This window comes from Elaeis guineensis, chromosome 7 (assembly GCF_000442705.2).
Source record: "Elaeis guineensis isolate ETL-2024a chromosome 7, EG11, whole genome shotgun sequence".
Classification (NCBI taxonomy): domain Eukaryota; kingdom Viridiplantae; phylum Streptophyta; class Magnoliopsida; order Arecales; family Arecaceae; genus Elaeis; species Elaeis guineensis.
The window spans coordinates 98,651,431-98,674,170 of record NC_025999.2 but is presented as its reverse complement, the minus strand read 5'-3'; the positions used below and the strand labels follow the sequence as shown (position 1 = coordinate 98,674,170).

Genomic DNA, 22,740 nt, shown 5'->3' with positions numbered 1-22,740 from the left:
CCACATAAATCCTATGTCCGTTTTTCTTCTCTTCTTTATTCTGTGTGATTGTACGAATCTGTGTGTGCCTTATTATTTTACTTGCTGTAATATTTTTTTAATTATTTTTTTATATTCCCATCATATAAGAAATTTTGATTTTTTTAACCAAGGCAGCCTGTAACCTAACCTCCCAATCAACTTGCATCTACCCTGATTGCCCTGTTATGCTATCAGTCTAATGGACTGGAATAGTTTAAACTCTCTCTCTCTCTCTCTCTATATATATATATATATTGTTGCGGCCAATCCCCTCGTCGTCTGGTCGCCGGGAACGAGCGCCTGCAAAAGAAAGTCCACACTGACCGGAGGCGGCTCCGGCGGAGACCCTCCGACGGTCAAGTCAGAGAGGAGACTAGGCAACAGTGAGAAGAAAACAAGGAGCTCAACGAGAGGGTGAGGAAGGGAGCAAGCCTGTGGTTTTTTTTTGAAGGGCCTCTAACACTGTAGCCTTCCCCGATATATATAGTGGAGCGTAGTATAGCGCCGTCATTAATGGCGCAGACAATTGAGGAATTGTCAGCTCACTGTAGACTGTCAGAGTCGCCGTAAAAGTGTCACATCGCCATGGGGTTGTCAAATCACTAGGGTTGACAATGTCCTAGGTGGGATAATGCCCTTAGGCGGCAGTGCCGCATGCTGCTGTCAAGGCTGACAGTCTCTGACAGCTGTACGACGATCGGAGGAGTCGACCGACCTTAGGTCGGTGGCCAGCTGTGTGGCGTCGGGTGGAGATTCGAGCCCTTCCAATGGTCAGTCGGGCATGTTGCGAGAGTCGGCCATCGGACTTCCTGGTGCAGTCGATCGGGAGAGTGAAAAAGGTCTGCCCGACCGACACATCCTCAGTCGGCTAAGAGCCGTTAATCGGTCGGTAATGGCATCCGACGATCGGTCAGTCGGCCGGTCGGTCGGTCGGGTAGGCCCGATTATAAGTCGGCGTGAGCGGGGTCGGTCGGTATTCCCCAACAGTTGCCCCCCTCCACTCCTGAGTCGGACGGTGCGCTGGTCGATGACTTCGTTTGGGCAGCAATGCCGGGCGAAAAGGAGTGGATTCACTGTGTGCCAAATTTCGACCGTACCGCAGATTGATATGATGTCAGGTGTCTCACGATTGCCGGACGATTCGCTGTCGTCAGGTGTCCAGTCGGTGTCAGATATCTCATCCCATCGACGTCAGGTGTCATGTCGGCGTCGGACGTCCCGCAGGCGTCGGACTTCCCACCGATGTCAGACATCCTGTCGGTGTCAAACGTCTCATCCCATCGGGAAGGGAGCCGCCATTCCCGCCGTCCCTTCGGGGATGCGAAATGTCGCGGCCTTTACGCCACGTGGCGTGCGGCCATTGGGACAGGTTCGTTGGAGTGGATGGAGGTGATGTGGCTCGATCTGAAGGTAGGTACGTCGAACCGTCGGGCCGACGGACGGCCCGGATGACGCCACGCGGCAGGATCTGGGGAGTCCTCGTTGGTCGTGCCTTCATCTCGACCGTCGGGGGGCACTATATATACAGGGTCGCCCCTATTCAGTTTTTTATCCTCCTCATTTTACTGTCGAGACTCTGCCTGCGTAAGTCCTCATTTCAGGTACTCTCCCCCGTTTCTCTTTTTCTTTTTCTTTGTAGTTCCTTCTTCTTCTGAGGGCCATCATCATCTTCACCATCTCCTTCTTCTTCTTCCCTGCCATTCGTTTGAGTCCATGGCCAGGACGTCTCCACGAGGTGGTCGGTCGGGAGAGCCGACTGACGACACTCGATCGACCCCGGAGGTGGAGGTTTCTTCACTTTCGGGGCCGAACGTCGATCGGCTCCGGGAGCAATACCTCATCCCGGGGCAGTTTCGGCTGTTCGCCCCTGGTGCCGACGGTCGGGTTAACAGCCCGCCTAAGGGCCAGGTGGCCTTCTACTTGGAGGACCTCCGGGCCGGTCTTCGTTTCTCGGTTCTGGAGTTCGTCCGAAACATCCTTGACTATTACGGGCTGTGCCCGGCACAACTCGCGCTGAACTCAGTTCGGCTGATAGTCAGCTTCGCACTTCTGTGTCGGCTTTTGCCGACCGATCCTCGGATCTCCCTCTTTCGAGCTTTCTTCATCCTCCGACCCTACCTTAAAGCCCGAGGGTGGTGGTACTTCGTTCCTCGAAAGGGGCTCTCCTTCATTACTGGTCTTCCGTCGTCCATTCACGGATGAAAGAACCAGTTCTTCTTTGCATCGTCTTCCGCTCCTTGGGGGTTCCCCGTCCGTTGGGAGAATCTCCGAACAGAGCCGAACGAGAACAGTCGGGTGGAGGCTGAAGATCGGGAGGACTTCCACCGGCTGAAGGACATCTCGGTGCCGAAGCAGAGTGAGCTCGTCACCGAGCAGGCCCTGTACGACGCCGGCCTCAGCCCGGTCCCCCGCCTAGGTCGGTTTTTCATTTTCCTTGCCATTCTTCTCCTTTCCATTTCTTCTTTACGGTACTGACCATCGCCGTCCTTCTGCAGATATGCCGCCGAGATCGTGACTGACGGCGGCCGACGTACGCCAGTACGCCGTCCGAAAGAGGCCGACGCAAGGGGCCGGACCGTCGCGGCCTCCCAAGAGGCCCCACGCAGCTCCGTCGAGTGAACTGACTGGGTCGGGGGCAGAGCCCGTCATCGCACTGTCGGCGCCGACAGTGCTTGTCGAAGTCCCGTCCGAGGGACCATCGGGCGAGGGCGCCGCCTCGCCCGAAAGAAGGGCGGCTGACGAGTCGGTCGATGGTGCACCGACTGCCAGCCGACGGAGGAGAATCGGGAGGAGGTGCATGAGCCCGCGCGACCCGCACCAGCTGCTGCTGTGCCGACGGTCGAGACTCGGTCGGGCTCGAGTTTGCCGTCCATTTCCGATGTCAGGGCCTGGACGTCCGGCCGAGGGAAGGCCCCCATGGCGTCGGGTGACGAAGGACGATCGGTCGGCGGAGGGTCAATCGACTTCCCCCTCCCTGAAGGCGCATCGGGCCTGGCTAATCATGATTTGGCCAGGAGGCTGTGCCAGGCGCTCCTCCTTCCCGCCGACATCGAGGCGATGAAGAACCAGTGTGTCTCCGACATGCTGTCTTCATTCTACCCGATGATGATCCGGGTAAGCTCCTCTTTCCTTTGCCTTCAATGTAGTTTCCGCAGGTTTGGTTACTTAACGGTCGGTTTCGTCTTATGCAGCTGGTCTTCAATATCTCCGAGCTAGAGGTCGGGTACCGAAAGTTCGGTGATATGCGCACGGCTTGGAGAGACAAGGTCACGGGCCTTGAAGCCGACAAGGTCATCCTGGTCGACCAGCTACAACAGTCGGTCGAATGGGAGAACTGACTTGAGGGGGACGTCTCCAGACTTACAGAGGAGGTCTCCCGACTCAAGGGCGCTTTGGCAACATCGGAGTCGGAGCTGCAGTCGGCCAGGGACAACGCGAAGAAGAAGTCCCGCACTGTCCGTCGGCTCCGGCACGAGCGAGACAGCGTCGCCAAGGAGCTGGAGGCCGACCGCGAGCAGCTCCGAGTAAGTCTCGAAAATCTTGCCAAGGCCGAAGAAGGTTTGTCCATCGCCCAGGCCGACGCGGACATCGCGAAGGCTGAAGCAGAGTCGACGAAGGAGGCCTTGGGTCGGGCCGTTGAAGGCTTCCGTGACTCGGAAGAGTACCGAGAAGAGCTTCTGGAGAGCGGCTTCCTCTCGTACCGGGTCGGGTACGAGGATGCTCGGGAAGCCGTTCGAGGTCTGTACCCGGAGCTCGATCTCAGCAGCGTAGTTCTGCCAGAGTCGGAGGCCCCAGCTGCGGAGGAGACGGCCGAACCAGTATCGGAAGGCCTTTCCACCAGGGCGGAAGCCGAAGAAGACGTAGAGCGGGCTACTGAAGATCAAGCGGCCCCGACTGCCGAAGCCAAGGCGGATTCGCCGACCGTTTCTCGTCGCTATCCAGTGGAGGAGGCCGACTCCGATGATTAGTCGGATTTTGTTTTTCCTTTTCGCTTTTGCTCGGCTTGTACTCGGGCTTCGACCCAACTTTGTAAAGTCTATTTTGATCTTCAATGAAATCAAAGTTCTCGGACTTAAACTTTTTTCTTCTGCTTATCTTTCTCTTTCGATGTGTCATAGAATGCATCCGAACACGTAAGTCGCCAGCCCATATAGCTCAGTTAGGACGTTCGGCAATTTGTGCCGTCACGAAGGTAGAATAAGTCCCAACTTTGAATCGACCTTTCGATGGTCGATGGCCTAAGTCGGGCGTCATTCGCCCGGCTGTGAGTCGGGCGTGTCCGTTGAGTCAAAAGCCGACCGACCACCGGGTAAAGCTTGGCGGTCGGGTTTCTTCTGACGCGTTCAGTCGGATATCGTCCGGTGCGTTTAGTCGGGGAAATGGTGATAAGTCGGATCCCGATACCCTTGTGTCGGGTATTTACACTGCGCCTCAGGATATACGGTGGTAAGCCGAATATCTTCCGGCCGACCGTAGCTCGATCGGTGAGTCATGAACGTGACTATGGTCGCATCGTGTGATAGTCGGTGGCAAGCCGAGTATCCTCCGACCGTCGTAGCTCGGTCGGTAAGTCACGACGGTGGTCGCGCAGGCCTTTTCGCCTTTCTTTGATCGGGGCTCAATCGGTAAGTTAGCCGATAGTCTGGCCCGAAAGTTTGACCGTAGAAGGAGTGTCAACCCCCGTCGCCGTGGATGGTTCGGTCCTTGTGAGTGCCCGATGCGTCGTCGGTGGTTGGGCAGTCGATTTAATACGGACACAAAGTCTGAGTCGGGACGTCGGGACTCGACTTTCTTGGTGAGCGCCGATCGTCAGTCGAAGAGTTAGAACTCCGAAATTTGAGATCGGATGTGTATTCCGAATGAACAAGTACAAAGTTCACTGGTGATACAACTTCAGGTTGTCGGCGTTCCAGGTCCGGAGAATGGGTTTTCCTTCCGGAGTCTCCAGTCGGTAAGCCCTCAGGCCATAGGTGTCTGCTATCATGTAGGGCCCTTCCCAGTTCGGAGCCAGCTTCCCTTGGTCCAGGGGCTTCGAGACCTCTGCCATTCTCAGGACTAAGTCACCAGGCCTGAAAAGCTTTAGTCTGATCTTGGCATTGTAATACCAGACTACTTTCTGTCGGTATGAAGCCATGCGAAGTTGGGCCTCGTTCCGCAGTTCGGGGAGGAGGTCTAGGTCGGCCCTCCGACAATCAGAGTTGTCCGGCTCTTGATACCGCTCGACCCTGATAGACGGCAGTCCAATCTCGAGTGAAATCATCGCCTCCGTCCCATAGGTCAAACCGAAAGGCGACTCCCCGGTCGGAACGTGGGGGGTCGTTCGGTAAGCCCATAGAACGGAGCCTAGCTCATCGACCCAGAGGCCTTTGGCTTCATTTAGTCAGGTTTTGAGTCCGTGTAGTATGGTCCGGTTGGTCACCTCGACTTCGTCGTTGGACTGTGGGTGCCCGACTGAAGTCAGTCGGTGCGTGATGTGAAACTTTGCGCAGAAGTCTCTGAAGTCTTGGTTGTCGAATTGCCGCCCATTGTCGGTGATGATGGTATGCGGCAATCCGAACCTGAAGATGATGGATTTTTGGATGAAGTCCTCCATCCTCCGTTCGATAATCTGCGCCAGGGGCTCGGCCTCCACCCACTTAGTGAAGTAGTCGATGGCGACGACTATAAACTTTCTTTGACCCGATGCTGGAGGGAAAGGATCGAGAATGTCGACCCCCCACTGAACGAAGGACCATGGAGCGACAATAGGAGCGATTTGGCTGGCCGGTCGGTGCTGCACGTTAGCGTACTTCTGGCAAGGTTCGCACTTTCGGACCAACTCAGCCGCATCCTTCCTCATGGTGGGCCAATAGTAACCCTGTCGTAGGACTTTGTAGGCTAGGGATTTGCCCCCCAAGTGACTCCCGCAGATTCCTTCGTGCACTTCTCGGAGAGCATAATCCGCGTCGGTCGGTCCCAAGCACTGAGCAAGGGAAGGGAGAACGACCTTTTGTAGAGTCGGCTATCCATGATCACATATTGGGAGGCCGACCATCAGAGCCGTCTGGCCTCCGTGAGATCTTCAGGACTGATTCCGTCAGTCAGGAACCGAACAATCTGATCCATCTAGCTCGGTTCAGCCGTTAGTTGTAGCACCTCTTCGACCTGTCGATACTTGGCTGCTCAAGGTTCTCCACGAACGTCCGGCCCAAAGAGTCGAAAGCCGAAGTCGCCAGTCTGGAAAGTGCGTCGGCCCGGGCGTTCTCCGACCTAGGGATGTGGGAAATTTCAAAATACCTGAGGCGCGTTACGAGATCCTTCACTTTCTGAGGATATTTGGCCATGACCGAATCTCGCACCTCGAATTCACCTTTGACCTGCCCCACGATCAGCTGAGAATCAAAGAATGCCCGGAGGCTGTCGATCCCAAGTTCCTTTGCCATCCTCAAGCCGGCAAGGAGCGCTTCATACTCGGCTTGGTTATTGGAGGCTTTGAAGTCGAATCGGAGGGCGTACTCGGTGACTACCCCATCCGAGTTGGTGAGCAGGAACCCAGCCCCGCTCCCTTGAGCATTTGAAGCTCCGTCGATGTGCAGTACCCAGGTGGAGTCCGGGTCTGGCTCGGAGACCGCGTCTCATCCCGGGTCCGCTCCTTCCGACCCTTGGTCGGCCGCCGGGCATTCGGCGATGAAGTCGGCCAGGACCTGGGCCTTCAAGGCAGGTCGCGGTTGGTACTGTATGTCGAACTCGCTAAGCTTCATCACCCATTTCGCCAGTCATCCCGACGTATCTGGTCGGTGCAATATCGCCCTCAAGGGTTGGTTGGTGAGAACCACGATAGCATGCGCCTGGAAGTATGGACGGAGTCGTTGTGCGGAGACGGTCAGGGCGAAAATCATCTTTTTCGTCTTCAAATATTGAGCTTCAGCACCGCGGAGCACTTTGCTGGTATAGTAGATAGGCTGATGGGTTCGGCTCTCGTTTTCTCGGACGAGCACCGAACTGACCACCTCAGAGGAGGTGGCCAAAAAGAGATACAAGGTCTCTCCGATCTTCGGCTTCATAAGCAGCGGCGGGGAAGCCAAGTATTTCTTCAGATCTTCGAAGGCCCGTTGGCACTCATCCGACCAAGAAAAGCCCTTCGCCTGCCGTAGAGTTTTGAAAAACGGGAGGCACCTTTCAGCTGATCGAGAAATGAACCGGCTGAGAGCGACGATTTTTCGTTCAGCTGCTGGACCTCCTTCTTGGTGTTCGGATGATGCATGTTGATGATCGCCTTTATTTTCTCAGGGTTGGCCTCGATCCCTCGCTGAGAAATCAGGAATCCGAGAAACTTCTCTGAGGTCACCCCAAAGGCGCACTTAGTCAGATTCAGCTTCATTCGATGTTGTCGTAGAGTGCGGAAGGCTTCTTCGAGGTCATGGACATGGTCTGCAGCCTGCGCACTTTTTACCAGCATGTCGTCTACGTATACTTCCATGTTGCGCCCGATCTGGTCTTTAAAGACCTTATTGACAAGTCGTTGGTAGGTGGCGCCGGCATTCTTCAGTCCGAAGGGCATCACTCGGTAACAGTAGAGGTCCTTGGGGGTCACGAAGGCAGTGTGCTCCTCGTCCTCGGGCGCCATCCGGATCTAATTGTACCCGACAAAGGTATCCATGAAGCTGAGCAGTCGAAATCCGGACGTCGCATCCACCAGCTGGTCGATCTTTGGAAGTGAAAAGCTGTCTTTCGGACAGGCCTGATTCAGGTCGGTGTAGTCAATACAAATCCTCCACTTTCCGTTGGCTTTCTTGACCATGATGACATTGACGAGCCAATCGAGATATGTGGCTTCCCTGATGAAGCCCGCCTCGAGCAGCTTGTCCACTTCTTCGTCGATGGACTTCTATCTTTTCGAGGCAAAAGACCTTTTCTTTTGTCTCACCGGCCTCATCGTTGGATCGATGTTGAGTCGGTGCATCATTGTCTCCAGAGGGATGCCCAACATATCTGCTGCCGACCAAGCGAATACGTCAGTGTTGGCTCTCAGCAGCTCCACCAATCGTCATCGGTCTGGGTCGGGTAGTTGAGACCTGACCCATACCTTTCGGTCGGGATCCCCGGCCATCAGGATGGGGATGAGTTGTTCAGCCGGTTCACCACGTTTCTCCTCCTCCCGCGGGTCTAGCTTGTCGATCGCGAGGGGGCCCTTCAACTCGTCGCTTTGAGCGGAGATCTGGAAGCATCGTCGAGCGAGCTGTTGATCTCCGCGCATCTCCCCGACTCCATTTTTGGTCGAAAATCGAACCAAGAGATGGTACGTCGAGACAATCGCCTTGAGGGCATTTAGTCCGGGTCTTTCGAGTATGGCGTTGTAGGCCAAAGGCAACTGGATGACCGCAAAAGTCAAATGGACCGTACTTTATCGTGGTTCGGTTCCGACCGTCACGGGCAGGGTAACTTCTCCTTCCGTTGTGACTGCATCCCAGGCGAAGCCTATCAGGGGCGTAGAGATCCTCTTGAGTCGGTCTGTCGATAGTCGTATCCTGGAGAAGGTCGAGTAAAACAAAACATTCGTCGAACTTCCATTATCTACAAAAATTCTTTTTACATCATAGTTTGCTATTGTTGCCGAGACAACAACAGCGTCGTCGTGGGGAGTTTGGATGCCCTGAACATCTTCTTCCGTGAAGGCTATTACGTCGTCCGGGCGCGGCCTCTTCGTCGGCTCCCCTCCAGCAGACGTCCCCGATCCAAGTCGTCTGGAAATCATATTGATGACCCCGACCGTCGGCCGATTAGTCGTCGCTTCCTCAGTCGGCTGGGGTCGTCGATCGGCGACCGATTGAGTCGGCGGGTTCCTCCGAAATTTGCCGAGATACCCTCGGTGGATGAGAGTTTCGATCTCATTCTTAAGCTGGATGCATTGCTCGGTATTGTGGCCGTGGCCCCGATGGAATCGACAGTACTTTCGTCGGTCGAGGCCTTTTGCCTTCAGAGACGGAGGCCGTCGCAGGTATTCTTCCCCCTCGATCTCCATCAAAATCTGCGCACGGAGAGCGGAGAGAGGAGTATAGAAGTCATACCTGGGGCGTGTCGGCCTTGGAGTCTGCCGTCGGGGCGACTTTTGGTTTCGTCGCGGGGGCGAGACCCGACCATCAGTCGGGGGCCTGCTGGATTCGGCGGGGTCCCGACCCTTCTTTGCTTTTTCTTCGGACCCTTGAACTCGGTTGAGCGCCGGTTGGAGGCTCCTTCGTCCGCGCGTATATACTTGTACGCGCGCTCCAGCAATTCGGCATAGGTGCGGGGGAGGGTCTTGTCCAGGGAGTAAGTAAAACGGGACGCCCTCAACCCCCGTTTCATGGTCGAGATGGCCATGTCTTCGTTGAGGTCCCGGACCTCAAGTGTGGCCGTGTTGAATCGCGCCACGAAGTGCCGGAGCGTCTCGTTTTCTCCCTGTTTGAGAGAGAAAAGGCTATCCGACGTTCGCGGCGGCTTCCGACTGGTACTGAAGTGAGCCACGAAAGAGTGCTCGAGCTGCCCGAAGGAGTGGATACTTTCCGACCGAAGATCGGAGTACCAGGCCCTGGCAGCCTTGCGGAGCGTGACGGGGAAGCCGATGCAAAAGAGAGCGTCGGTTGCCCCCTGAATCGTCATGAGAGCTTTGTAGCTCTCCAGGTGGTCGATTGGGTCGGTGGAGCCGTCATAGGGCTCCACGTGCGGCATCTTGAACCGATCGGGGATCGGATCGTCAAGGATGAGTCGGGAGAGAGGTTAGGCGGTCTGGAAGTCAACGTCGTTCGAAGACTTCTGCCCGTCCATCTGCAACTGCACGAGCCGACGGTCGATTTTCTCGAACCGACGTTCGTAGTCGTCCGTCCGTTGGTGCTGGGAGACCCCAGGAGTGGAGTCTCCGGAAGATTTCGAAAGGGAGGCGGACGGCGTCCGCGGTCGCTTCTCCCTCCTTACTCGTTGCAGCTGGGAGGGAGAAAGCTGCTGGGACCGATGGCATCACGCCGCGGCCGCGCCTCCTCCCCTCTGTGGGAGCGCTGTGGCAGGCACTCCCGCGGAGACGACGGAGATCGGTGCGGGAGTCGGCGGCTGCTCCTGGAGGGCATCGGACGCGCCGCTGGTTGCCCGGCCGGTGATAGCGGCAGCCGTGCGGGTTGTTGCTGGCGGCTTTTGACGGCGTCCGTCAGCACGGTCATCTATCGTACGATCGCCGCGATCTGCGCCTCCGTGGTGACCACGGGATGCGGGGAGCTAGGTTCCGCCGCGGAGGGTGCGGAGAGGTCTCTTCCCGACGGGAAGAGCGTCTCGCCGACCCGGTGACTCTCGATCGTTGAGCTCTTGTCTTTGTCATTAGTATCTACTGCTTGCGTCCCTCCTTCCTGACGCGTCAATCTGTTGCGGCCAATCTCCTCGTCGCTTGGTCCCGGGAACGAGCGCCTGCAAAAGAAAGTCCACACTGACCGAAGGCAGCTCCGGCGGGGACCCTCCGGCGGTCAAGTCAGAGAGGAGACTAGGCAACAGTGAGAAGAAAACAAGGAGCTCAACGAGAGGGTGAGGAAGGGAGCAAGCCTGTGAGTTTTTTTTTTGAAGGGCCTCTAGCACTGTAGCCTTCTCCGATATATATAGTGGAGCGTAGTATGGTGCCGTCATTAATGGTGCAGACAATTGAGGAATTGTCAGCTCACTGTAGACTGTCAGAGTCACCGTGAAAGTGTCACATCGCCGTGGGGCTGTCAAATCACTAGGATTGACAATGCCCTAGGTGGGATAATGCCCTTAGGCGGCAGTGCCGCATGCTGCTGTCAGGGCTGACAGTCTCTGACAGCTGTACGACGATCGGAGGAGTCGACCGACCTTAGGTCGGTGGTCAGCTGTGTGGCGTCGGGTGGAGATTCGGGCCCCTCCGATGGTCAGTCGGGCATGTTGCGAGAGTCGGCCATCGGACTCCCTGGTGCAGTCGGTCGGGAGAGTGGAAAAGGTCTGTCCGACCGACACATCCTCAGTCGGTTGAGAGCCGTTAATCGGTCGGTAATGGCGTCCGGCGATCGGTCGGTCGGCCGGTCGGTCGGTCGGATAGGCCCGATTATAAATCGGCGTAAGCGAGGTCGGTCGGTATTCCCCAATATATATATACAGACACACATTTTCTAACTCCCCATCGATGTCGGGCGAGTTGGATGGCGTTGTTAAAATGGTTGACATATTTCAAAATTTTAGCTGATTTCCTGGGAGCTACAAGAGTCCGGGGGGTGCTCAATTTTTTAGAGCTGCTATCAATCCCCGCACCATCCCTCACCTAAGTCGCAGCCGGGTATGGATGGCTTGGTGCAATACACAGGGAAACTATGACTTACAAGAGATGACAATCCGAAATGAGCAATATGATCTATCAAAAAAAAAAAAGAACCATATGATGAATGGGATCCAGAAATTTAATTGGCATGCTATATTGCCGTTATATATGATGCATCTAGTGTAGGATATATTTGTTTCTTGGACCCATCAATGGACATACATGTTTGATTGGGAATTGGCACTGTAATTTCTCAATAGACAAAAATAGTTTGTGGTACCAACCTGGCTTGTATTAGGACAAATATAAATAACATAATTTATGTCCCCATTGGGGCATTAGAGTTACATAAGTGGTGTTTCAAATTTGGACATTGGTGATGGGTTGGACCTTCGTTATTGGTCCATGGCTAAACAAAGGAATACAAAATGCCTAGCTGGCAGCTAGTAGCTTCGACCATTGGCACTATCCCTCCAAGTAAAAGGGTTTTAATTAAGTTCAATTATTATATTTTTTTAGAAACTGATTTCTGCATATAACTAGAGATATTATTACTCAAAAGATGATAAAGATTAGTTGGGTATTAGGTTCTCCAAATAAGATAAAATCCAGCATCATGGCTTTGGTGGGTTGCAATTGACTCTACAATAGAAATGTATAAAACTATATCTTATCGAAGTATTACAAAATTTGTAGGGAGTCTACATCCAGGGACTCGATTCTGCAGCAGATTGGCTGACCCCTCAAAGAATAAAGAAGTGGTTGAAACAATCAATTTTATAATGGTCCTTCAAATATTAATGTTGCTGCTTTCAAAAGTTTCACAAATTATCTACGCCTCCATGCGTAGAGGAGGGTTTGCTACCATATGCACTGCCTTGATCACGGATGGTGCGTCTATTTCTCAAAGAGATGGGCCATGCATCAAACCCTCAGTATACTAGGTTATCTTGCCCAATATAGCGAATCTTTTGGTCTATACCTATGAGAAGTGGAGATGTCGAGCATAATTGACAAGCATTGTGCATTCAATTCCCATTTCATTCATTAATTCCTTTCATTTCACTCATACACATTTTTTTCTTATAGAAGAAAGGTGCATGCAAAGTGTGGACTTCCAGCACATACATGCTAGATTGGCTTGCTCACAACTACAGAAAATCATTTTACTTACGAGCAAAAACTGATCATTGGTTAGAGTTGGCACAAAAAATATCAAATTTTAAAAATACTCGGCCTAAAATCCAACTACAATTAAATATAATTGAGGGTCAAGGGTCAGCTCTTGATTAACTCTACTTGTTGCGGCCAAGCTCCTGTCATCTGTCATCGATGAAGAGCACCTGCAAGATAAAGTCCTTACAGATCAGAATTGTATCCGATCTTATCTGTGAGGATTTTATCTTGTAAATATTTTTCACCGGTGACAGATGACAGGGGATTGAGTGCAACACTACTCATAAGAAAAAGAGTAATGCCATAGAGATTATGCTAACTGGATATGAGATTTCTCAAGCGGTAAGAAATGGTTCGTGTAATTTGCAGAATTTTTTATTAGAACACAAGTTAATTGGCAAATCAATGGTGATGGATTCGATAAAATATTCATGTGTGGTAATTGATGCAGAAAAGATTATTCCTTCTAACCTAAGCATACGCCGAATTATCCCCACAAACAATATGTAGGCAGGGTGAGTTGTCATATCCAGCAGGACCCGACTAGTGCTCTTACAATCCCCACAAATATGATTGCCGCTCACTGCAGGAATGGCCGCTTGCCTCTCCTATAGATAGAGGGAGAGATTCCTAACAAAAAAAAAAAAAAAAAAAAAAAAAAAAAAAAAAAAAAAAAAAAAAAAAAAAAAAAAGAAAAGAAGAAGAAGAAGAAGAAGAAGAAGAAGACAGGAGACTCTAAAATAAGCTCCTCAAATCTCTCTCATTCTCGTTCTGTCCACATTTCTCTTCTACTGTTCATTGATACCCGACTTAATATTGGAGTTCCATTGAAGTATCCCGTAAGAAATATTTTTTTTTTTTTTGTGCGCGTGTGTAAATCCATCTTTTTGTTCAAAAATTCTACCATTTGACCGACTTGAGTTCTCTTTGGTGGACGCTGATTGCACGCTGGTTCGTGTCTTGGTGTCCTCGACATGCTTGCCCCGCATGGGAGGACGACCAGGCCACCGGGAGGCTCTTCACACGGTGAACTCATACCCTACACGCCACGTGCTCCACGCCAATCACCTCGCCTCGATCCTGTGAGCCATTGGAAGTCACGAGCGCGTATAACTCTGAGCCGGCTAAATACCATCATCAAATCGGTCAAAAGGGTACGACCCTATCTACGGATCAAGTTACTTATCAGAATTGTTTCCAATCGAGACCCTCCAACGTTTAAAACAGTCATTAAAGAATAATAAAAAGGAAGAAATGAAAAGAGCTTGAGAGCATATCTCAATCGCTATTGCCTCCTATTTACACATAGGGCAGCTAGCTATATTTACAAAATAGTAGAAGTGATTTTGCGGTTGAAAGAATTACATCGCCTCTGCCATATCTAGACAATATGAGCTGCCATGGATCTGGGTATATCCCATGGATGGGGTAGATATGGTAACAATTTGATGTTTAACAGTCTTTGGAAATCTTGGTCTTGTGCAATAACAAAAACACTCCAACTCAAAAAGCTTTGAGATAAGTAGGTCGGTGATTATTCGAGACACAACAAATGTTGATCATGTTAGGAAAATTTTTTCCCACAAAAATCGATTGCAATCTAATTAATTAAATTAATAAATAAATATTAATATTAAATTAATATAAAATTAATATAAAATTAATATTAAATTAATCTAAAGCTTACAGACCGAAAGTGTACAATGTACTGTCCTAATACGATTTTCGATCCTCGTGCAAAATCAGATTTGAAAAATCCATCTTAAGATACAACCAAAAATCTTTTCTGCGAACATGACCGTTGATAAGATGACAGAGTTTTGACCAGCAGACGAACAATCAAAGGAACAAGAAAAGATTTTTAGGAAGAAAACACTGATGAAGAAGATGAACGAGATCAGAAGGATGGAAGGAGCAAGTATTTTCTACTCAATCTCTCCACTATAGAGCCATTTTATAGGCTCACAGTCTGACTAAACCAATGTTAATCTCGTAACCATCCATTCTAAACGGGCAAAACACAACGTTCGAAAAAAATAAAATAAAAAAAATAAAATTTAGAGAAACAAAATGTATGCCGTGTCAGGATGTGGGTGCGGCACTATTGCATGCGTGGGGGCCGAGCTGGAGCACATGTTCATAGGTCCAAAAAAGAGGTCTTCAAGATATATATATTTTTTTAATATGATATTAAACTCCACGAAAAATAAAATTTTGATTGGAGAAGAAAGTGTAAAATTTTAATTTTTAATTTCCCTTCAAAACCAACAGACCCCGTACCTGAGGTAGCCTCGCACTCCATATCATGTACTAACACCTACACATTAATAAATCAGGGAGTACCTTACTTCTCTATTACATTTTTTCAAAAAACTCAATGGCGAGATCTCCCATTCAAACTAGATTTGTAAAAGTTTTAGTGTGCACATCGTGGGAATTACTCATACTCTTCGAAATACTCGACTTTCGGAATCCTCCAACTCCGTATCCCCATAAAATAATGAATTTGAGGGCCTCGAACTACCTCTCGTTTGATACCATGGAGTTCGATACGATGTGGTTATTTCTTTTTCTTTTGTTTTCTTTCTTTTTTTTTTTTGAAAGAAATTCTCCCAAAAATAAACGAGACATGGTTTTTTTTCTGTTCCCTAAACTATCCCTGTATTACATTCTTTTGCCCATCCACACATCCACTTGTACTCCACTTGAAGCGAAAGAAAAGGGAAAAGATAGGATTGGCAAGTACGTGAAGTTGCATGCTCAAAGACTCCAACCTAGAATCTTTACTTGCCAAGCAAAGAAGAACAAACTGTGTTCAGAAGCTTTCATTACTACCATATAATAATAGTTCATCACCATTAAAATTTGAACCGACCCAAAAAATAAGCTAGTAGCTGTTGGCATGATTTTTTTAAAAATAAAATTTGATGAGCATTACTTTGATGAAGTATTGAATAAATCACATTCCATTATTTGGAAACGTAGAACCTCCTTGATATGAGAGAGGGTTGCAATTGCTATAGCCAAGCATGCAACTTGTTTAGAAGTGATAATTCTTGGTGATATACAATGAAGGAGAAAGATGCAATGTTCCACGTAATGTGATATCATCATATCGTCAATATGGATTCGTTTTTCTTTTATCACAAATGATATTCAGATAATTTTCCTTGTGCTCGTCAAATAACACTATCCATAGTATAGCACCCTTTCACTGGGCTCCACCTACATCCAATATTCAGGATCAGGTCTCCCTTTCATCCATCTTTACCTGCACAACTCGGAGATCATCAGATAGCAACCACCTATACGAGCTTTCAGACAGATTCATCAAACCAGACTGAGACAGACATCGTACTAGTTAGGGAGTTACACCTAGCTGCTGGAATACACCGGAAGGCATTAGAAAAAAAGATCAGGTTCAGGCCTTCAAACAAACGAACCCTACCATGAATCCTCATCAACAAGAGCAAGGCTGCTCAACTAAAAGGCACGAAATCCGGGTAGGTCCATGGGGTTATGGCCATCGCTCCCAGTGAAGTCCTCTACCCAATAATACCACTTTGACCGGGGCTACATCCTGGGTCCTTCGTCTCGGGGCTCAGGTGGATCCCAGACTTTGATCCCACACCCCCATCCGAAGCATTCCTTTATTAGTGCACGGCTGTCACCTATCAACCCATGCATCACAGTTGTTCTCATCTTACCTGTAATCTTTCTAAAAGGCTGCTCCTTGTCGATCTTAAATGGCTGCTTTTATGCGTTATGGTCATCATTGCAGACGGGCCAGATAGAGAGGTGAGAGGGGGCTAATGGAATTCCAATTGGACGTGAACAAGATTCAATCAATTTGAGTCAAAGAGGAATGGTTAACAAGGGGATACTAAGGTTGGCTAAACTAAAATCCCATCCACAGAATCCTCTCTAGTTATTTAGAATTCAAATATACAATTATGACATGCGTGGTAACTGACTGACTATCTGTTACAACATAATAATATACATAATGGACTTTGTTACCTGCGCATGGAGCACCCATCAAGAGATTGACCCGAAGTCGTCCAAAACGCTGAGAGGAAGGGGCCTTTGATGTAAATCTGCTAATTAGTCTTCTATAAAATTAAATAGACTTAACCACTAATTCTCCTAGAACAACTCTTTCGTGCGCAAAATGATAACCAATTTCTATATGTTCTCTGTTCGTGCTTTAAAAACAGTGTACTGACCAGCTAAATAGGTGGCCTTGATGTTATCACAATGGTTGGCTTGTCTAGTAAGTTTATGAAGCTGCGAAGACGTCTAGGGAGTGACATTCAGCTTGAATACTAGAAATGAGAGATCATAGTTTAAGCAATGAGGTGTTTGTTATTGGATGATTTGATTAAGTGAAGACTGTGATTAAGGTGCCTTTCAAATAACAGAACATACTTTCAACAAGTTAAAGATGGACAGTAGTTGGCTGGTGCACAAATGGGCTGACCATGTCGGTGGTGTTAGAATGAGATAGATTAAGTTGTATATTTGAGTCATCCTATGAGTCATTCTAGGAATCAATTTTTATATGGAGTGGGCTTATGGCTGAGGAGTGGTGTGCTTGGGTTTTAAGAATGTCTCCGCCAGAAGGACGTCCTCATAGAAATGTGGAGGAGAGCTACGTGAACAGTTAGTTTCGTTCTCGACTTCAGTAATGGAGAACACTACCATAGTGTCGTTTTAGTACTGCTTTAATTTGAGCCTCAAACAATTAACCTAGTAGCTTGGCTCTTGATATTGGTGAATAATCAAGGGTCTCCGGTCTCCTCATCTCCTAGTCCAGTCCACTCATGGAGTTTATCATCTCGCACTTTATTAATTAATCTTGGGGATAATAAATATTACTCTGCCTAGTGAGTCTTGTATACCTTTATTAATGAATAAAAAGTTTATTATTCTCTCCTAAATTTCCCATCCAAATTTATTTTTCTCACAAATCTATCTTATTATTGATGTATGTTGTTCTAATCCGGGGCATCGCACAGTCAAGCGTACTATCCTGCCACGCTACATGATTGAGCATGTCTTTCGCATGCCATCCACCTCTCTCTCTCTCTCTCTCTCTCTCTCTCTCTCTATATATATATATATATATATATATATATATAATTCAAACGTATAGTTGTAACATACATGATAACTATTACAACAGAATAACATACATGATGGACTTCGATAGCTTGGAAAACAAATCAATAATTGACTGCTAAAGAGATCAATTTAATTTAATTTATACAAGTCCATGCATCAACATGGCAATGCTGTTTAATTTTGTTCAAAACAAGCATAATCAAGTATATAACTTGCATAAACATGTTTAAAATATATGAGTACATTTACAACACAAAGAACTATATTTTCATAAAATATAAATATAAATATAATAAAGTAAACAAAGAGGACTCGAAGTTTTTGATGAGACATAGTTAGATTAAATGAGAGGGCATACCAATTAATTGAGTTAAAAAGTCCTGCGTTGATATCGAGACTTGAATCTGATCCTGTCCTCATGCCAATTTTCAGATGGTCCCCCACTTGCACCTGTTCTCCTTCTTTAAAATAAAAACACATCGAATGAGTGTCCGATCAAAGATCGAGAATTGTGTTTTTGTAAGTATAATATTCATTGTTGAACGCCCCATGGCATTCTTTGAAAAATAAGTATGATATCTGACTTGTAATTATTTTTGGGGGGCGTAGAGAACTCGTAGGTTTCTATAAAGATATAAACAGAAATCCAAGACATCCAACCATTAGAGTTGATTGACAATTCCCCATAACAACATTAACTCTCAGAAATCAACATGCTAAACTGCTTCAAGAAAAATAATGCTTTAATTATTTTTTTTTTGAGAAATATATATCATGAAGATATATATATATATATATATATATATATATATATATATATATATATATATATATATATATATTTTTTTTTTTTTTTTTTTTTTTTTTTTTTTTTTTTTTGAGAGGAAGATGAGGTAAGTGAGGCACTTGCTATTAAAATATTAAATTATGGATACATAGTATATGGTCTGAGATGACCCAGAAATTAAATAGAAAGTGGGGGCTACATGATGTTGAGAGAGAGGAGCACGAGGATAGAGACCAAAAGCACCCTCTCTTGGTGCACGCTGATGACCTTTGGATTTAAGGGAGATTTCGGAATGCTGAATGGAGTGCCCAGTCAACTGGATAAGGCTAGCCGACAATGCTATCACTACTTTTCTGCAGAGTGATGTTGAATTAAATATTTCAAGAGATAGTTAAGCAAATAGTCTCCTTAAAGTCCATGCAACACAAATTTTCTTAAATAAATCATAAATATTATATAGATACTAAGAAACAACATCTCCCGTGTCCAATTTGCAAAGAAGCTTGCCCTTGTCTTAGCCCTCCCTCGGACCAATTCTCCAAGCTTTGTCTTTTTCAGGTTTAAGTTACCGACTCTAACCATGGCGCAGCAAAGGTTTTACCATATGGTAGAGCATAAAGATTCCATGGAGAATAGTTAGTCTCGAGCATTTATTGCATGTAATACCCTTATTAAACTTTTAATGCTTTGTCACTGTCCCATTAGATTCACAAGCTGTACCAGACTTGCTCCATTCTGTATAGCATATTAGCCTTGTCATACAAACAAATCTTAACCACCCATTTGATGACAAAAGAAGAACTAGGGTACTACATGGTCAGACGATAGATTGGAACATGGATAGCCCAACAAGCTAGTTTTCTTCTCTTTCTACTTTTCCCTCTTGTGAAAGGTGGACGAAGATCCATCAGAACGCTATATTAAATTTGTAATCGAATATAGATACTCCGAATCAAATAAAAACACTCTTTGATCTTAGCCAAGCGAAATCGTGTATTATAATCTTCTTAAAACCATAATAAAATATAACTTGTTTGTATTTAGATGTCCCATGATAACCAGACACATCATTTGTTTGGTACAACCTGAAATCGACGCCCCATTTAATTAGATTTTGTGATTCCATGGAATCCATGCAAAAGTAAATGGGTTGTCAGCATAGAAGAAAGGAAGGGGAGGATGGAAAGGATTAAACAAAGAGAAAGGTAACATCTTTTTGTTTCCTTCTTTAGTTGGCACTTGGCAGGGAAGCGTGGGTTAACTTCGGGAGACTTCTTTTTGACCAGGGCCATCAATGTTGGGCCATTTAAAGAAAGCCGATGCATCAGAGATATCAGCGGTGACCCTCCTACCGCTGGAACTGCCCCAGCCTGTTATCAGTCAGCCTTGTTCCATGGGCGAAGCTCTTGTACTCGCACCATGTGAACTCCCTATAGAGGCTCTCCTCTCCCTCTCCCATCAACAGTGGCAAGGGTGCCAGTCTCTCTCCAGAAGGTGGCCCTCCGAAGTAGATCATGGAGACCCTGGATTTCAAACCGTGGGCCAAAACCCTGTGCTTCACACTCCTGAATCTCCCATTGGTCAGAACCTGGAACAAGCCCACAGTTTAACCATTAGATATATTCCCAAAACACACAGGAGACAACACTATCACGACTACCATGTAATCTTAAAAAATGGAAAAATGCTTTCTTTTAATCCAACTCATGTACCATCGATCGGCATCTGTGGTTGGTTATGCTATAAAGAAATGGAAAAAGTCAAGGTTATATGGTCTGGATGTAACTTTCTATGTTAATGTTGGAGGAGAGAGGAATATAGTTTGTTAGTAGGAGAGTGAGACTGGAGCTAATTAGGTTGAGACAACTAAGAACATGAGTTTAGAATATTGTGAGAAGAAAGGGAAGGTGGAAACGATGCATGGTTCGTTACCTGCAAGGAGTCACCAACATTAATGAAAAAGGAATCCTGGTCAGGTGGAACCGTAACCCAACTCCCATCCCTCAGATATATTTGCAGCCCCGAGGTGTTGTTTGACCTTAAAATTGAAATAATCTGTGGGTCTGTGTGCTCTCCAAATCCAGTCAGGCTGCTGTCCAGCTCTGGAAGGTGGGGGCATGGAGGGTAGTGATTCAACCTTAATATCGAGTCGCTCTCCTCATCCATGACCAGCTTGCTCAAAATATTTCTTGGCTGAACCCTTAGCCCTTCAGCCATCAACTCTAAAACCTCACAGACCAGCTTCCTCATAGCTGAGACATACTCATTCAAAGCAGAGCTGCAACAAAACCCACCAAGAAAAAAAAAAAAAGGAGGAATTTTTTAGAAAGTAGCAGCTATAGAGAACCAAAATTGCCAGAGTAAGGCCAAATAAAAAGTTCAAAAGTTGTCAGCTTTATGAAGACTTCCATAGAGAAGCTACATATTTTTAAGCACCGTCCTACCATAAGGAGCTTGCTGAAGGTTCTTCGAGAAAGGCTAGTGCAGTGTGAGACATAGGCTTGGAAGTGACATCAAAGAGGAGGTACTCCACCCAGCCCACATCTCCATTATGGCCAATGGTCTTGTTTCCATAACCTAATGGATTACCTGTCCCTGCTCGTTCTTTTTCCACTTGGGCGAGGGAGAAGAACTTCACAGCCTCCTCCTCCAGCCTAGCTATGAGTTCCATGGGAATCCCATGGTTGGTGACCTTGAAGAACCCTAGCTCCTCGCAGGCTCTCACTAGGAGGGTTTCCGAGCCCGGTTGCGCGAGGTTTATGACCGGAATACCGGAGAAATACGTGCTGGGTTTGGGTGCAACCGGGAGGGTGATTCGTTCGAGTGTTGTATTGGTTAAGACCACCATGCCTCAATAGCGACGAAAACAGAGGAAAACAGAGCAGCCTTGGCGTGGGTGTGAGGTAGCCCGTGGAGGCTGCTGGGCTATATATAAGCAGGTCGAGGCCATCTGTCGATAAGAACGTGGAGTGGGAGCGTGTCAGCAGAGAAAGCGAGGCAAAAACAATGGGTTGAAAACTAGGGGAAGGATTAATTAACTAGGATTTGTTAACAAGATTAAAGATTTAATAGGATTTTTTATTTAGGAGAACTTGGTGTTGCTATGGGCAAAGGTGGAATTCTGGAACATAACCCTCGACAAGATATTTTAGTTGCGACTGTGTGGTCTTTGGCCTTCCACACGGCCACCGCCATGGATACCTCTCGTAATCACACGTGCCTCCGTAGGGTACCACATGTACCTCCACTGTTTCTCAAATGGATCGGGGTTGTATCTTAACAAAAAAATTCATTACAATGATGATATCATATCAAAATTATCACAATTCAATTAAAAATTAAAAATCGATGGTTAGTATGGGATATTATTTACAGAAATCGATGAAATATATGGTACTCGATGAGATGCAAGTATTCTTATTAGGTTACGATAAATTTAACATGATATCACTGTTGCTACGAATATTTTGCATATCTCAAAATTCACCTTCCTTTGTATGGATCTATTGTCCGATTGCATAATGATTACTTCATGGTTATGCAGAAGAGCAATGATCTCAAACATTCATAATGTTTTGAGATTTGTGCAGAAGTAATGCAACGGTCAATATCGGGAGAAGGAAAAAAAAAAAAAAAAAAAGAACTGTCATCCTTGCGCACGAGAGATGCAACCCGAATCCGTCCAATGATCCACCGCTGTACAATACTCAAAGTCCAAAGAGATCTTTCATCCAGAAATGGTAGCTTTTCCATTATTATTCTCCAATTGAAAGGTCTATAGACCTTAGAAAGTGATCTTTTAGAGCTGGACGTCATCAGGGGGCTCGGTTTCCAGTCGTACTTCACGGGTCACGCAAAAGTAACCATGTATCCTACGTGAGCAAATATATGTGAATGCCAACTACTTCATAGCAGATCTTGAAAGTACCGTTCTTTGCAGAGCTAACTCGTAGTACAACTTCTAGATGGATGGTGAGGCTGTCAAATTTGGAGATGGCCATGGTATCTTTGCAAGCATGCACCACATATTGTAGTGTTATAGCAGGACTTCGACTTTTCGTTTGGGATTGGTCACCATAATTCTATATTATCCTTCTTTTCTTAAAAAAGAAGAATTGTAATAAGGTGTTGGTCATCGGGACAAAAAAGTTGTTCGAATTCTCTTCATGCTGGTGTGGTAGCCAACCACTAGTTTCTTGTGTACTGCACCAATTCTTATTAAACAAAATACTCTTGTGCCACGTGATTGAATAATTTTTTCTATGACCGAACAGGCAGCTTGTAATGTTAGTCATTTGAAATAATGAGCCTCGCTTGATTTTAGAGCGTTCTCTTAAAATTCTATTTGTCAAAATGTCTTTCTTGA

General features: G+C 47.2%; 1 protein-coding gene across 1 annotated transcript; it reads right to left on the bottom strand.

Annotated features, from left to right (window-relative positions):
- Positions 1 to 19,390: 19,390 nt before the first annotated feature.
- Positions 19,391 to 21,305, bottom strand: LOC105048141 (gibberellin 2-beta-dioxygenase 1). The gene is made up of 3 exons (XM_010927355.3): positions 20,819 to 21,305; positions 20,307 to 20,652; positions 19,391 to 19,962 (listed from the first exon to the last, which is right to left on the bottom strand). Exons 1-3 carry the CDS (start codon positions 21,220 to 21,222, stop codon positions 19,723 to 19,725), a joined length of 990 nt encoding a protein of 329 aa, XP_010925657.2. The 5' UTR covers positions 21,223 to 21,305; the 3' UTR covers positions 19,391 to 19,722.
- Positions 21,306 to 22,740: the final 1,435 nt, after the last annotated feature.

Excerpts from the sequence above, each read along its gene's own strand:
- LOC105048141 (XM_010927355.3), bottom strand. The coding sequence starts at position 21,222 with ATGGTGGTCTTAACCAATACAACACTCGAACGAATCACCCTCCCGGTT. Across the intron at positions 20,653-20,818 it reads CCTTCAGCAAGCTCCTTATG|CTCTGCTTTGAATGAGTATG; the intron begins GTAGGACGGTGC and ends GTTTTGTTGCAG. Across the intron at positions 19,963-20,306 it reads ATGTTGGTGACTCCTTGCAG|GTTCTGACCAATGGGAGATT; the intron begins GTAACGAACCAT and ends GGCTTGTTCCAG.